Source organism: Bos mutus, chromosome 3 (assembly GCF_027580195.1).
Source record: "Bos mutus isolate GX-2022 chromosome 3, NWIPB_WYAK_1.1, whole genome shotgun sequence".
NCBI classification, from domain to species: domain Eukaryota; kingdom Metazoa; phylum Chordata; class Mammalia; order Artiodactyla; family Bovidae; genus Bos; species Bos mutus.
Window position 1 is genome coordinate 94,125,581 of NC_091619.1, and position 17,739 is coordinate 94,143,319.

The 17,739-nt window shown below is 41.6% G+C and overlaps 1 protein-coding gene across 1 annotated transcript in view; it reads left to right on the forward strand.

The window, feature by feature from the left end:
* The first annotated feature begins 9,936 nt into the window (after positions 1–9,936).
* AGBL4 (AGBL carboxypeptidase 4) overlaps positions 9,937–17,739 on the forward strand; it is a 1,467,493-nt gene continuing 1,459,690 nt past the window's right edge. The window contains exon 1 of the mRNA XM_070364879.1: positions 9,937–10,073. Within this exon, the coding sequence (XP_070220980.1) occupies positions 10,040–10,073 (34 nt within the window). The 5' untranslated portion in view covers positions 9,937–10,039. The remainder of the gene's footprint in view (positions 10,074–17,739) is intronic.

Here is a 17,739-nt window from a genome sequence, read left to right on the forward strand (position 1 = left end):
GGAGAACAATTTGTCCTATGATGTTTTGTTGATATATGCCTGATTTGTGTCAGTTTTCCCTTAGCTTCTGCTCTTCTCAGTCATTGCCTATCCCTAACAGAAAGATATCATTACTGATTTCCTCTTTAGTTCACACAAGAAATAATCACACCTCATGGAGGGGTGTGTGTGTGTGTGTGTGTGTGTGTATGTATATGTGGTACTTATATTTCTTGGAGACAATCAAGACTTACCAAGGACACACAATCACTTCTATATGCTTCTTTATGGTTTTATCACCCAAGTGTGTGTCCTTAAATGGAATAATTGTTGGGCACATTTTTAATTTACTTATATACCCACAACTGGAAAGGAAGATACATGAAAATAAGTTGCAACTCAAGTGACAGGTACAATTAAGATGTATGCATGATGCACTAGTTGAAACCATGGAATCCAGATAAGTTGGTTGGGTTCATATCCCAATTACGTTGCCAATAAACTCTTTGAACTTGATCATGTTATTCATCTTCTCGTGCTTATTCTTATGCTTTATAAAATGGCAACAGTAATGATACCTATCTAAGTACATGGAAGGAAATACATACCCTTTTTTTTTTTTTTTAGGAAATACAGCAATTAGCTAAATGTTCAAATCAGGAAGAGTATACCCAAGAGCCATGCATGCCTGCATGTGTGCTCAGTTCTGTCCAGCTCTTTTGACCCCATGGACTATAGCCCTCCAGGCTCCTCTGGTTATGGGATTTTCCAGGAAGAATACTGGAGTGGGTTGCCATTTCCTCTTCCAGGGAATCCACCTGACTCATGGCAGATTCTTTACCACTGAGACACCTGGAAAGTCCCAAAGAATCACAAAGGGGGGAAAAGGCAGAAATGATTAAATTAAATAATGGGGGCATAGACTTCCAGCTGTCTCTAAGTGTTTCTCCTCCTTTTCTTCGTTAAATAGAGAACCCTGGGGCAAGATCAGTTTCATGGGCATGTGACCTGTGCAGTCACACACAGTACAGTGCTCCAAGATTAGTCTGATGCTTTCACCTTGCCATCTTGAAATTCTTAACGGTGTTTTATACATCTGTGTCTCTTGCTGTCTCACATACAGTTTTTGAAAAATTTGTCTTTGAAATTTTTCACTGTGCCCCTCCAATTATGTATCCTTTCCTGCTCTGAGTATATAACTGCCCATAATAGAGACTTATTTCTTCAGCTATGAGTGTTTCTATGAGCAAATTCAGCTCAGTGGGATATATGCAGAATTATATGTGCAAGTTATGGAATGTGTTTTTAAAAAACATTTCTCCTTCTTGCTAGCTAAAAATACAACTTTAATGACTGGAAGTCCAGTAGTCATCTTGGACTGAAATGGAAACCATGCAAGGTACAACACCAAGATACATATAGTTTGATCCCTGACACCTAGAGAAACATAACAACCTTGAATTAGCTCAAGATGTTTTACACTTAAGAAAGAAGGCATATTTTGTCTTGTGTAAGCCATTGGCATTTTGAGTTTTCCTGTAATTTGTATCTTAATCTAATCCTGTGTGAGAGAGAAAAAAAAAGTAAGGAGAGCGAGAGTGAGAGGGGATAGAGAGAGGGAGGGTGGGAGCTTCATAAAATTAAAAGTTTTGAAAAGATCAGTAAGAGAAATATATTTTTGGTAATGTGAATCAAGAAAAGATGGAAATATATACCATTCATAATAAAAAATATAAATAGACACAAGAGAGATCTTAACAATTAAAATATGAAAATTTAAAACATAATAAAATTGATGGATTTCTGGAAAATATAAATTTCAAAGTTGGGTCCAGAAAGATACAAAATAATAACCATTAAAACTCAGAAATGATAACAAAAAATTTCCCCTCCGAAATTCTCTAGGCTCAGATGACCCATTTTATTTCTAGCGTATTTGTAAACATTTTAAAACTAAAATAGTTAATTGAATCCACCAATGCATTTAAAAAACAATCTGTGATCAAATAATATTTAATCCAAAAATGCAAAAATATCTTAACATCAGAAAATCTATAAATTAATTTTACTACATTAAAAGAGAAAAAAACACATGATTATCTTAGCAGTTGCAAAATAAGGTTTTTGGTTTAAAATGCGATGTTGTTGTTCAGTCACTAAGGCATGTCCAATTCTTTGTGACCCCATAAACCTCAGCACACCAAGTTTGTGTCCTTCACTGTCTCCCAGAGTTTGCTGAAACTCACGTCCATTGAGTCAGTGATGCCCTCTAACCATCTCATCCTCTGTTGTCCTCTTTTCTTCTTGCCCTCAGTCTTTCCCAGCATCAGGGTCTTTTCCAATGAGTTGGTGTTTTGCATCAACTGGCCAAAGTGTTGCTGCTTCAGCTTCAGCATCAGTCCTTCCAATGAATATTCAGGGTTGATTTCCTTTGGGATTGACTGGTTTGATCTCTTTGCTGTCCAAGGGACTCTCAAGAGTCTTTTCCAGTATCACAGTTCAAAGCATCAGTTCTTTGGCACTCTGCCTTCTTTATGGTCCAATTCTCACATCTGTCCATGTCTACTGGACAAACCATAGCTTTGACTATATGGATCTTTGTGTGCCAAGTGATGTCTCTGCTTTTTAAGAAGTACGTCAAGGCTGTATATTGTCACCCTGCTTATTTAACTTATATGCAGAATACATCATGTGAAATACTGGGCTGGATGACTTGCAAGCTGGAATCAAGATTGTTGGGAGAGATATCAACAACTTCAAATATGCAGATGATATCAGTTTAATGGCAGAAAGTGAAGAGGAACTAAAGAGCCTCTTGATAAAGGTAAAAGAGGAGAATGAAAAAGCTAGCTTAAAACTCAACGTTTGTATACCATGGCTGATACATGTTGATGTTTGACAGAAACCAACAAAATTCTGTAAAGCAATTATTCTTCAATTAAAAAATAAATAAAACAAAACAAAAACTCAGCATTCAAAAAACTGAGATCGTGGCATCTGGTCCCATCACTTCAAGACAAATAGATGGGGAGAAACTGGAAAGAGTGACAGATTTTATTTTTGGGGCTCCAAAATCACTGCGGATGGTGACTATGGCCCTGAAACTAAAAGACTCTTGCTCCTTGGAAGAAAATCTATGACAAACCTAAAATTCAATGTGCTGTGTGCTAAGTCACTTCAGTCATGTCTGACTCATGACGCTATGGACTGGACCCTGCCAGGTTCCTCTGTCCATGGGATTCTCCAGGCAAGAATACTGGAGTGGGTTGCCATTTCCTTTTCCAGGGGATCTCTCCGATCCAGCATTGAACTCTGGTCTCTTATGTCTCTGGCATTGGCAGCTGGATTCTTTACCACTAGCGCCACCTGGGAATGTGTAACTTAAAACTCTTTGAAAAATTCCTTAGTTTGACAAAGATTTGAGTCAAAGTTACATTTAATGGAAAAACTTTAGATGCAGCTCTTTTAATGTCAGGAAAAGACAAGAATCCCAGTTTTTAAACACAATACTAGAGACTCTGGTAAAATAATAATAGAGAAAATGAAATATGTTAAAAGAGTAGGAAGGGTACAGACAACTCTGGTTTTGCTATTGATTTTTCTTATAGTTTAAAAAATATGAAAACAGTCAACAAATGTTAGATATGAGAGTTCACTGAATTTCACAATTCTATTATTAACTTAAGAAATCAATAGCATTTGTCTACCTGAGCAGCAAACAAAGCAATTATAAAAAATTATAGAACATAAGATACCATTCACAGTACTAAAAACTATGAAATGTCTAAGAAGTACATTTTAAGTAGTATTGTAGGGAAACACCTCTCCAATAATGTCATCTGAGATAAGACCAGAATGAAGTGAGTCAGGTAGATATCTGGAAAAAAGAGCAGTCTGGGTAGAGTAAATTATAAGGATAAATGACTGCATCATTGATTTCTCTCTTCCTTTCAACATCAGATAATTTTCCTTTCTGTTGAGTTCAGTCATGTTCTAACTTTTAAACACTTAATTCATGTTAAGAAAAAATCCTTAACTAATTCTTTTATAGCCTTAGCATAGCACAATTCTTTTTAAATTTAATCTCAAGAACCAAATAAGAAAACGTTGGAAATATTTTTAAAACCAACATAAGCAAAGTAGAAATACAAATGACAAGTTTGATTAAAAAGTATTTTCATTTCTCTTCTCTCTACCCTACACTCCATCTGGCTGACCCCATCTCATCCTTAATACTCAGCTCAAAGATCATTTCATCCAAAAATCCGTCCCTGATGCTTGTCAAAAGTATCTCTCTTTGATGCTCCTATATTTTTCTGATCATTCCTGTATCACTGTTTTTACCACATTTTTTCAAAATTGTAGACTGGATTTTCGTGTGTCAACCACAAACTGGCACTTGCCATGAGTGCTTGCCATCTACCTCTACAAGGATTAAATCATGTGCTGCTACAGCTGCTGACATTCAACAGCCCCTGAAGAAGTTCATGGTGGAGAGCAGAAATGAGGCACTCTGTGCTTCTGGAAAACTGGCAGGACAGGTCTTCAGAAAGATATTCTCCAGAGCTGATTTTATGAACCCAATTCTTATATCTCTTCATATCTAGAAAAGCACCAAAATCCCTCGTGGTGATGACCGTTTCTTGTGACTAGCAGAAGCTTCACGAGACTAGTAGAAACCTTTTGGAAAAATATGCGCTTGATTGTATGTAGCCTCCCCTTCACCAAAATCACATACACAATGTCCTTTCCCCCTAGCTCCTTGGAGCAGTCTCTCAGTCACATACACAATGTCCTTTCCCCCTAGCTCCTTGGAGCAGTCTCTCAGAGCTATCTGAGGTGCTGTCTTCTGGGCTGCAGTCCTCATTTTGCCCCAAGTAAAACTTAAATCGCAACTCTCATGTTGCACACTTTTTTTAGTTGACAGTTGTGGTAACCTATGAAGCAACCCAGAGTGGACTTCCTTTCTTCACCTGAACTCTACAAGTTAACTGGAGCTTTTAAAATCTTTTCTTCTTAATTAGATTATAAACATTAAAAGCATGAATTTTTGATAATAATATAACATAGGTGAATTTCTTAGCACCATTCAAGTCTTCCTTGAGCTTGCAATTTTCTGACTGTGATTTTGTGTAAGTCACTTAAATTCTCTGAATCCTAGTTTCATCTTCTGTATAGGATGATAACATTAATGTCAATTTTACAGTGAGAATTAAATGAGTTTGTGCATGTGAGAAGTGTAATTATAACTTGAATATTTCTCTCATTCCACACAGCATCTAACTCAGTGCCAGGCACAGAGTAGGTGTCATTTTAATAAGTGTTTACAGGGGGGAGTGGGTGAATGCTAAACAGAGAATATTTTTCTGAAGAAAGTCACATTGGCTTTGTGGTAGGTGGGTGTCTGTCTGTGGAGGCAGAATCTGTAGGAGATCTTTGAGGACAGCAGATCTCCCAGGGACACTCTGAATGGTAGCCTGGTAAAACTTAACTATCGTGACCCAGGTGGGGGGCATTTCTATCCTGTGTCCCAGGCTATGCTATTTCACATAAAAAAGGGAAGACTCTGAGAACTCCAGAAGGAATGCACTCCTTTCTGAAGAGGAGCTGATACACAGGAGAACTAAACCTGATCCTGCCAGTGCAGATCTTCCCAGGCATTCCATCCCCTCTGCTCAGTTGGCATTTATCTAGCAGTGCTGTCCAGTAGAATTTTCGGCAGTGATAGAAATATTCTACGTATGCTGTCTAGCATAGTTGCTACTAACCACATGTGGCTATTGAGCACTGGACATGTGGACAGTCTGACCAAATAATTGGTTTTTACATTTTATTTAAAATTTAAATTGAACAGTTTAGTTCCATAGAAACATGTTTGTTGACTTTTCAGATTATCATTTAAAAATAATTTTATTTATTTACATTATTTTTTGGCTGTGTTGGATCTTCTTTGTTTGCTTGGGCTTTTCTCTCGTTGCAGTGAGTGGGGGCTACTCTCTATTTGTGGTGTGTGGGCATCTCACTGCAACGGCTTCTCCTGTTGCAGAGCACAGGCTCTAGAGCACGTGGGCTTCAGTAGTTGTGGTTCCTGGGCTCTAGAGCACAGGCGCAGTAATCGCAGCATGTAGGCTTAGTTGTTTCATGGCATGTGGGATCTTCCCGGGCCAAGGATAGAATCTGTGTTTCCTGCAATGGCAAGTGGATTCTTTACCACTAAGCCACCAGGGAAGCCCTGGATTGCCTGTTGATGAGAATCTTCTATGTGCTTCATACATTTGTGTAGATTATTTACTACACAGTCTTTTGATTTTTCTGGCTCTAATCTTCCTGGCGCTTCAGATACACTATCCTTTGCTTTGTCCATGAAGTTCCTGTTGCCTCGATCATCCTTTCTCTCTGTATCCCTGTATTCTTTGCCCACCTTACTGGTACTTGCCCTTGAAGAGTCAGATCAGATCAGACACTCTCTCCTTCAGAAAACTTTCCTTGAATCTCCCTTCACTGATACCCTCTCTCCCACACTGGTTTGTGCCCTCTTCCTCTGGGCTCCCACAATCTCCCATGCTTTTTTCTATCAGAACACTGATCACGTTGGGTTGTATGCTATGCTATGCTATGCTAAGTCGCTTCAGTCGTGTCCGACTATGGGCGATCCCCATAGACGGCAGCTCACCAGGCTCCGCTGTCCCTGGGATTCTCCAGGCAAGAACACTGGAGTGGGTTGCTATTTCTTTCTCCAATGCATGAAAGAGAAAAGTGAAAGTGAAGTCGCTCAGTCGTGTCCGACTCTTAGCGACCCCATGGACTGCAGCCTACCAGGCTCCTCTGTCCATGGATTTTCCAGGCAAGAGTACTGGAGTGGGGTGCCATTGCCTGTGTTGAGTTGTAATTACTGATTAAATCTCTTACCCTTCTGGACAGTGAGCTCCTATATTCCCCTCTTCATCTCTAGCACTTGCACAGAGTCTGCCTCAGCAGAAAAAAATCAAGGGATGTATGTGTAAGTGAATTGTTCTAAAACATCTTAGATCCTTTATTTACTAAATTTATACTTGCCAAATGCATTGTAATCTATTACACCATTTGTGACTTAGCGAATACTTTATTGCAGGCAGGACTTCTGTCTCAATTTGTTGGAAAAGGAAACTGAGGCTCAATGAATGTAAGTAATCTGCCCAAGATTATAAAGTTACAAGGTCAGAGTTTGAGTAGAACCTGGATCTTCAAACTCCCTTTTTACCACCTTTTTGTATTTAATGAGGGCTTTTCAGGTGGTGCAGTGGTAAAGAATCCGCCTGCCAATGCAGAAGACAGGTTTGATCCCTGGGTCAGGAAGATCCCCTGGAGTACGAAATGGCAACCTGCTCCAGTATTCTTGCCTGGAAAATTCCATGGACAGAGGCGTGCCTGGCGGGTTACAGTCCATGGGATCACAAAGAGTCAGACACAACCGAGTGACTGAGCACACACACACACACACACACACACACACACACACAATATTTAATGAAACACGTTTGTCCCTCAGCCCTCCCACACTGAAATTCTTACAGCCTTACAGCCTTTACTACTCAGTCATTAGGATTGATATATGAAAACTTGTGTATTTTCATCTTGATGGTTGTATTGACATGACTTGTGAATTTCAAATTGCTGGAATGTGAGGGGTATTTTCTGATGGGTATTTTTATGTAATTTTCTACAGAAGATTCTTGTGGTGTCCACACCTTATCTTTGATTCAGTGCGGGTGAATGGACAGTTCCATGCTTGTTGCCAGCAAACCACCCCAAAGTGTTCTAGTCCTGCTTTTCTGCCTTAAGAAGGCAGCTTTGCACTGGACCAGTGTAACCAGGAAATGTGAAAGAGTTCAAGGTCCTAACCCTCAACCAATGGGGTGGAAATTGAGGTAAATGACCCTTGTTCTTTGTGGGACAATGTTGAGGCACATTCTATTAATATTAGGTTCTTCAGAGGGTCTCCAGTGAGGTTAAGCCTAGTTTCTACCAAAGCAATTACCTAAATAACACATTTTTCTTTTTTTTTTTTTCCCTTCCCTCTTTCACTGTCTATACCTCATTTCTGTTTCATAGTCTTACCTCCCCCCAAAATTACTAGCACTCAAATCCTTGCTTCAGGCTCTGCTTTTTGGGAACCCAAAAGAAGAAATTACTTAACTGTACAAGAACTTCTTTAGACACAACACTTCACCCTGTGTGGTTTGTACCCGGGCAGTACTGGACTTCTTGCAGTTTCAAACAGTGATCCCACCCTCTGTGCCTGGATACGTGCTGCTCCCTCCACCTGGCACACTATTCCTCTCCCTTCCCTGGCTTGCAGTTAGTCATTCCTCAAGACTCAGCTAGGGTATCCACTTCCCTTTGCAGTCTTCACTGATTAGCCATCCCCTCCCCCTCTCCCCCAAGTTAGATTTCCATCCCTCTGATCCAGTAGCACTTGTAAGACTAGTTAACCTCCATCAAATTCATTATCTCTTTCCCTTTCTTTGCGAGCCTCTGGAGGACTAGGGACCTACCTAGCAAGGTATTTGGTAAAAAATTAAGTGCTCAATAGAACAGGTAAGGATGTGCAGGCATGAATTTAGAAACTTTTCATTCCATAAACATTTACTTAACACTTCCTTTGCCTCAAGCACAATGCTGTATTATGGAGTATGCAAAGATAAATACCTGACCCTAGGCTTAAGGGAGCTCACTGTCAAGAGAGGAAAAGAGAAGTAAACAATGCATGATGCATTGTAAATGTTCAGACATTCGGACACGAATGCACAGGTGACTGTGGGGGGACTGCTAAGTCGCTTCAGTTGTGTCCGACTCTGTGTGACCCCATAGACGGCAGCCCACCAGGCTCCCCCGTCCCTGGGATTCTCCAGGCAAGAACACTGGAGCGGGTTGCCATTTCCTTCTCCAATGCATGAAAGTGAAAAGTGAAAGTGAAGTCACTCAGTCGTGTCCGACTCTTCGCGACCCCATGGGACTGCAGCCTACTAGGCTACTCCATCCATGGTATTGTCCAGGCAAGGGTACTAGAGTGGGGTGCCATTGCCTTCTCCGATCGGGGGACAGAGCAGTTCAATTAAGAATAAGGTTCTAGTTTGGTCTTAGAAGGTAGTGACAATTAGCAGAAATGGAAATGAGCACCCTAGGTTATTCTGAGAGGTAGACTAAGCTTCCCAGGTGGCTCAGTGGTAAAGAATCTGCCTGTCAATGCAGGAGACACAGGTTCCATTCCTGAGTCAGGAAGATCCCTGGAGAAGGAAATGGCAACTCATTCCAGTATTCTTGCCTGGGAAATTCCAAGGACAGAGGGGCCTGGCGGGCTACCGTCCATGATCTCAAGAGACCGACACGATTTACCCTCCAAAAAAGACTAAATAAGACTAGCGAAACTGAGGAAAGTGAAGCCTTTGCTACAGTTGGGGGCTAATGCTGACGTAGAGAGGCGAGGAGGCCACCTCGTTAGTACTTCACGTGTTTGGGGTGGGATGGGCACATAATTATTCTCAGGGCATTCCAGTTGAAGATACAAGTTATTCAGCACCTTGATCAGGGCCAGGCACACGGTAGGGAGAAGCGCTGGGAAATTGAGAAATCTGTCCCCAACTCTCAAAGTTGAGCACTAACCACAGCAAAGCCAGGCCATTCAGCTCTTCAGTCAGCACGTGCACCTGCTTGCGCGGCATGAGAGCGCGACCCCAGCGGACCAGGTCCCCGGCATTTCAGCGGCGGTCGAGCATGCTCAGTTGTCAGGATGCGGTGGCCGGGTTGCAAGGAAAAAGCGCCGCGGAGTCCCAGCTGGGCAGAAACCCCGCCAAGGAAGGTATCATTCCGAGGGGGCGGGGCCTCGGACGCACGCTTGCTCCCACCCCGCCCTCCTGCCACGCGCCACGCGCCGGCCGTCTACACGCCGGCTGCCCGTTGCCCTGGCAACCGTCGCGCAGCGTCTTCCTGAGGGAGCTCCTGTCAGCCGGCGGATCCCATCGCCCGCTCCCCACTGCCCCGCAATTTTCGCGTGGGCTCAGAGGCGGAACGACAACAAAAAATGGCGGAGCGGAGCCAGACGGCGCCTGAGGCAGGTCTGTGGGGGCGGTCGATCAGGTGGAAGCGCTGAGGCAGCACGGCGCTGTCCTGGGCCCCAGGGGACAGGGGACTTGGGCCTGGCGCTACTCCTGAAGAGGCACCCTCTGTGTTTGCGCGGTGAGGTTATGACCTCGGGATCAAGGGTCAAGGGAGGAGCACACCCCTCTGAGTGTCGGGGCAGAGGCCACGCAGTCGAGGCGTCGCAGGAGTGTATGAGAGTGTGTGCACTCTTTGGAGTGAACACTGGCTGAGAAAGGGCTGGGACCCCAGGGAAGACGACGCCCCTCCGGAGGGGCACCTGTGATAGGGGCTGATTGTAGGGGGTAGGCTGTGTCACAGGAGGGGTTGAACACAATCCTGTGGACTATGGGAGGGTCCTCTAAAGGGAGAGGGACTCTGATTCTGAGGAGGCAGATTAAGTAGGAGGAGTGTTACTTTAGTTTCAGGCAGTGCCATGGAAGGGATATATGAGTATTTGTGCTTCAGGGAAGTGTAGTGACTGAGGGTCACCCTGTCACAGAGAAAGTATGCAAATCCTCATATGAGTCCTTAAGAGGACAAGAGGCTTGAGGGGACACCCAGCCCTTCAAAACCCTACCAAAGGAGGCTGGAGCCTGAGTGTGGGTGTGTATGGGATCAGTAATCTTGAAGGTCATTCAGAATCACAAAGGGATGCACATTCACTTTTATGTGGGTGGAAGCTAGTCTTTAAAGTGCAAGGAGACTAACAGGCAAAGAGACCTAGGATTCTGTTCCTGAGGGGACTGCCTTGTAAATTTGGCTGGCTTGGAGAGATAATGACCTAAGCTTTGGGTCATAGAAGAGAGAAAGAGCTTTTACAGTCCTGTGTATGTGGGAGAGGGTTTGTCCCTAAGAGGGATTGGGAACTGAAGAACTGGAGCATCAAAGTGATAGCTGTGTGTGTGTGTGTGTGTGTGTGTGTGTGTGTGTGTCTGTCTGTCTGTCTCTCTCTCTCTGTGTATAGAAAATCAGTGGCTTTGGTGAAATGTGTGGTGGTGGGTGATAGAGTGGTATCCATAATTTTGTATATGTGTCCTGATGGGGTATTTTGGTTATAAGAGTGACCCACTTGAATTATCCAGCCCTCTGGGGGTAGGGGAGGGAGGTTGTGGTTATGCTAAGACCATGCAGTGACTGAAACTGGAATCTGTAAAAAGCCATCAAGAATGATTTAAGAGACCATTTCCTCATAAGACCTGCATGGTTTGTCTTTCTTTCATGGCATCTCTGTTCTTGCACCAAGTAATTCCTCTACTTATTTTATAGTTTAAGCTCCCTCAACTTGAACATGCTCATTCTCTTTTTCATACTCCACCCAACACATGTTTGAGTGCCAACTATTCTCTAGGCATCAAATAAAGCACTGAAAACTCCCTACTTGTGATTCTCTTACCTTATTCTTTTTTCTTTTCTTTCCTCCCATAGATTTACTGCCTTCACACATATAATTTAATCTATTTAGTATTTTTATTGCTTACTGTCTCATTCCTCTAGAATGTAGGATCCATGAAGGCAAGGGTCTGTCTTGTGTTTATTAATTCCATATTCCTAGAACCATACCTTGTGTAGTTATTAATAAATATTTTTTAAATTAGTGACTAAATGACCTGATATTGTCTAGATGTTCAAGGAGTTTCTCTGAGGAAGTGAAATTTTAGTTGAGATATAATAGAGATTGAATAAATGAAGAGATGGGCAAAGAGTGGCCCAGGCAGAGGGAAACCATGTGCAAATACCCTAAGGTAGGAGGAAGCATGATGTATTATATTTAAGGAACTGAAAGGAGACAAGTGTGGCTGTACTTAGGGCAATAGGAAGACAAAAGAGGTAAGCTGAAGCAGATCTTTCAGGGCCTTAAAGGCTAGGATAAGAATTTTGGTCAAAAATCCAAAAATGGAGGGAAGGGATTGAGAAATGCTTAAAAGGCAAAATTAATAGGACTTAGTGAAAGATGGGAATGTAGGGGAAGGATGTATCAAAGTGTACTTCTAATTTTTTAGTTTGTGCAGCTGAATAGTTGGTGATGCCATTATGGAGATAGGGAGTCCTGAAAGGGATCTCGGCTGGGTTTGAGAGGGAAGATCATGTGTTTGGTTTTGGACAAATGGAATCTGAGATATCTTTGAGTTATCCAATAAGTGGAGAGATTGGCAAGGCAGTTGAATATACAATAAAAGTCTGGGGTAGCATGGAGTTAATTAGTGAAACCACGAGTGTGGATGAAATTGCCTAAAGGGAGTGTAAAGAGTGTAAAGAGAAGCAGCTTGGGATGAAGTGTTGAGCAGTTCCAGTACTTCAGTGCATTCTAAAGAGATAGATTAAAGAGGACAGGCAAAAAATGTTTGTGGCATGTTCAACAGCTTGAATGCTGCCAAGTGATATAAAAAGGAAGACTGAAGAGCTAGATTTAGAGCATATTTAGCATCATTGTTGTCGTTGTTGTTCAGTCACTCAGTCGTGTCTGACTCTTTGTGACCCCTTCGACTGAAGCATGCCAGGCTTCCCCATCCTTCACCATCTCCCGAAGCTTGCTCCAATTCATGTCCATTGAGTCGGTGGTGCCATTCAACCATCTTGTCTTCTGTTATCCCCTTTTCCTCCTGCCTTCAGTCTTTCCCAGCATCATCATCTTTTCTGAGTTAGCTCTTCTCATCAGGTGGCCAAAGGATTAGATTTTCAGCTTCAGCATCAGTCCTTCCAATGAATATTCGGGGTTGATTTCCTTTAGGATTAACTGATTTGATTTCCGTGCAGTCCAAGGGACTCTCAAGAGTCTTGTCCAACACCACAGTTCAGAAGCAACAATTCTTTGGTGCTCAGCCTTCTTTATGGTCCAACTCTCACATCCATACATGTCCCTGATAAGAGGAAACTGATGAAGGTATGAGCCAAACTAACTTATAAATCACTAATAACTGGCTCAATCTTTGTTTCTTAAGTCAGACTCCTGGGAGAGAATCAAATTGACACACATTACCTTTTCCCACTAGACCATATTGTAGATCACAAGCAAGTGTAGGATTGATTGTTTTTGAATTGGGTATCCAGCTATTGATCTCTGGAGACACCTGGTACAAAATATGTATATCTGGTGATTTCTCATCTCAAGAGCAGTAGCTGACATTCATGCAGTGTTTATGTGCGAGACATTGTACTAAGTACTTTAAATGTTTTAATCTACTTCAACATCATAACTACACTCTAAAGTATTATCTTTATTTAATATGTGAAGAAGTTTTGGCACAGAGAAGTTAAACAACTTGCTCAATCTGCAAATAATTAATGTACGATTATAGTTTTTTGGCTATTTTTGACATTATCTGGATTCATTACTTGGCCTTCTGTTTGTATTGCAACATATTGCATACTGATGAAATAATAGCTATGACGAAAATTCCTTCCCTACAGAAAACATTCCAAGCTAAGCATACATTAACAAAGTGAAGTGGAAAGAACTGGGGCTCAAATCCTTGTATAAATCATGTTTCTGTAACTTATTAGATGCAGACCTCAGATTCAAAATTTCTGATCTTAAAGTTTCCTTGTCTGTAAAATGTGGGTGATATTTGCAGTATAGTTGTTTTTGGTAGAGAGAGTGCAGCAAATGGTATTTACTTAATTCTGTTGAAGTTTGAATAAAAAACTCAGATGTTTTATATATATATATATATATACACACACATACATATATATGTATGTACTGTACATATACAGTGGAAGTGAAAAATAGATTTAAGGGACTAGATCTGATAGACAGAGTGCCTGATGAACTATGGATGGAGGTTCCTGACATTGTATAGGAGACAGGGATCAAGACCATTCCCAAGAAAAAGAAATGCAAAAAAGCAACATGGCTGTCTGAGGAGGCCTTACAAATAGCTGTGAAAAGAAGAGAAGCCAAAAGTAAAGGAGAAAAGGAAAGATATACCCATTTGAATGCAGAGTTCCAAAGAATAGCAAGGAGAGATAAGAAAGCCTTCCTCAATGATCAGTGCAAAGAAATAGAGGAAAACAATAGAATGGGAAAGACTAGAGATCTCTTCAAGTAGAAGTACCAAGGGAACATTTCATGCAAAGATGGGCTCGATAAAGGACAGAAATGGTATGGACCTAACAGAAGCAGAAGATATTAAGAAGAGGTGGCAAGAAGACACAGAAGAACTGTACAAGAAAGGTCTTCACGACCCAGATAATCACGATGGTGTGATCACTGACCTAGAGCCAGACATCCTGGAATGTGAAGTCAAGTGGCCTTAGGAAGCATCACTATGAACAAAGCTAGTGGAGGTGATGGAATTCCAGTTGAGCTATTTCAAATCCTAAAAGATGATGCTGTGAAAGTGCTGCACTCACTGTGCCAGCAAATTTGGAAACCTCAGCAGTGGCCACAGAACTGGAAAAGGTCAGTTTTCATTCCAATCCCAAAGAAAGGCAATGCCAAAGAATGCTCAAACTACCGCACAATTGCACTCATCTCACACACTAGCAAAGTAATGCTCAAAATTCTCCAAGCCAGGCTTCAGCAATACATGAACCATGAACTTCCTGATGTTCAACCTGGTTTTAGAAAAGGCAGAAGACCAGAGATCAAATTGCTAACATCTGTTGGATCATCAAAAAAGCAAGAGAGTTCCAGAAAAACATCTATTTCTGCTTTATTGACTATGCCAAAGCCTTTGACTGTGTGGATCACAACAAACTGTGGAAAATTCTGAAAGAGATGGGAAACCCAGACCACCTGACCTGCCTTTTGAGAAATCTGTATCAGGTCAAGAAGCAACAGTTAGAACTGGACATGGAGCAACGGACTTGTTCCAAATTGGGAAAGGAGTACATTAAGGCTGTATATTGTCACCCTGCTTATTTAACTTCTATGCAGAGTACATCATGAGAAACGCTGGGCTGGAAGAAGCACAAGCTGGAATAAGATTGCCAGGAGAAATATCAATAACCTCAGATATGCAGATGACACCACTCTTACAGCAGAAATTTAAGAAGAACTAAAGAGCCTTGTGATGAAAGTGAAAGAGGAGAGTGAAAATGTTAGCTTAAAGCTCAACATTCAGAAAAAAAAGATCATGGCATCTGGTCCCATCACTTCATGGCAAATAGATGGAGAAACAATGGAAACAGTGTCAGATTTTATTTTTTTGGGCTCCAAAATCACTGCAGATGGTGATTGAAGCCATGAAATTAAAAGACACTTACTCCTTGGAAGAAAATTTATGACCAACCTAGACATCATATTAAAAAGCAGAGACATTACTTTGTCAACAAAGGTCCGTCTAGTCAAGGCTATGGTTTCACCAGTAGTCGTGTATGGATGTGAGAGCTGGACTATAAAGAAAGCTGAGAGCTGAAGAATTGATGCTTTTGAACTGTGGTGTTGGAGAAGCCTCTTGAGAGTCCCTTGGACTGCAAGGAGATCCAACCAGTCCATCCTAAAAGAGATCAGTCCTGGGTGTTCTTTGGAAGGACTGATGTTGAAGCTGAAACTCCAATACTTTTGCCACCTGATGCAAAGAGCTGATTCATTTGAAAAGACTCTGATGCTGGCAAAGATTGAAGGCAGGAGGAGAAGGGGATGATAGAGGATGAGATGGTTGGTGGCATCACCGAGTCAATGGACATGAGTTTGAGTAAACTCCGGGAGTTGGTGATGGACAGGGAGCCCTGGCATGCTGCAGTCCATGGGGTCGCAAAGAGTCGGACACGACTGAGTGACTGAACTTATCTGAACTGAACTGATGTACTTTACAAATAAAAACATGCTTTAAACATACAGTGATTGGTATGAGACATTTCATTTTTCTTCATTAGCACAATTGATTTTCTATCAGAATAAAGGCAGACATCAGGTTTTGGAAAATATAGAATTGTTAGCTAAACTGTGTATGGTGGGAGAAGTCTCTGTATGAGGTGAATTTTGAGGAATTTCCTGAAAGAGAGAAGAGATACATACTTTTTTAAAGCATGCGGGTATCTCCATAAAGGGGTTCCTTGGTGGCTCAGACAGTAAAGACTGTCTGCAATGCAGGAGACTGATTCAGTCCCTGGGTTGGGAAAATCCATCACTATGCACTCCATTATTCTTGCCTAGAGAATCCGTCTAGCAGGCTATAGTCCACGGGGCTGCAAAGAGTAGAATGTGATCGAGGGACTAAGTACACACCCAGTTCTATAAGATGGTCAGATTTCCAGAAGGAATTTTCTTCTTGTAAATATTATACTTTAAAATAAGGACATTGTTTAGAATTTTTCTTCCTATCCAAAAATTTGACTATTAATAACATCGAAATCAGATTGATTATATTCTTTGCAGCCAAAGATGGAGAAGCTCTATACAGTCAGCAAAAACAAGACCAGGAGCTGACTTTGGCTCAGATCATGAACTCCTTATTGCCAAATTCAGACTCAAATTGAAGAAAGTAGGGAAAACCACTAGACCATTCAGGTATGACCTAAATCAAATCCCTTGTGATTATACAGTGGAAGTGAGAAATAGATTTAAGGGCCTAGATCTAATAGATAGAGTGCCTGATGAACTATGGAATGAGGTTCGTGACATTGTACAGGAGACAAGGATCAAGACCATCCTCATGGAAAAGAAATGCAAAAAAGCAAAATGGCTGTCTGGGGAGGCCTTACAAATAGTTGTGAAAAGAAGAGAAGCGAAAAGCAAAGGAGAAAAGGAAAGATATAAGCATCTGAATGCAGAGTTCCAAAGAATAGCAAGAAAGGATAAGAAAGCCTTCTTCAGCAATCAATGCAAAGAAATGGAGGAAAACAACAGAATGGGAAAGACTAGAGATCACTTCAAGAAAATTAGAGATACCAAGGGAACATATCATGCAAAGATGGGCTCGATAAAGGACAGAAATGGTATGGACCTAACAGAAGCAGAAGATATTAAGAAGAGGTGGCAAGAAGACACAGAAGAACTGTACAAAAAAGATCTTCATGACCTAGATAATCATGATGGTGTGATCACTGACCTAGAGCCAGACATCCTGGAATGTGAAGTCAAGTGGCCCTTAGAAAGCACCACTACGAACAAAGCTAGTGGAGGTGATGGAATTCCAGTTGAGCTATTTCAAATCCTGAAAGATGATGCTGTGAAAGTGCTGCACTCAATATGCCAGCAAATTTGGAAACCTCAGCAGTGGCCACAGAACTGGAAAAGGTCAGTTTTCATTCCAATCCCAAAGGAAGGCAATGCCAAAGAATGCTCAAACTACCGCACAATTGCACTCATCTCACATGCTAGTAAAGTAATGCTCAAAATTCTCCAAGCCAGGCTTCAGCAATATGTGAACCATGAACTTCCTGATGTTCAAGCTGGTTTTATAAAAGGCAGAAGAACCAGAGATCAAATTGCCAACATCTGCAGGATCATGGAAAAAGCAAGAGAGTTCCAGAAAAACATCTATTTCTGCTTTCTTGACTATGCCAAAGCCTTTGACTGTGTGGATCACAATAAACTGTGGAAAATCCTTGAAAGAGATGGGAATACCAGACCACCTGACCTGCCTCTTGAGAAACCTATATGCAGGTCAAGAAGCAACAGTTAGAACTGGACATGGAACAACAGACTGGTTCCAAACAGGAAAGAAGTACGTCAAGGCTGTATATTGTCACCCT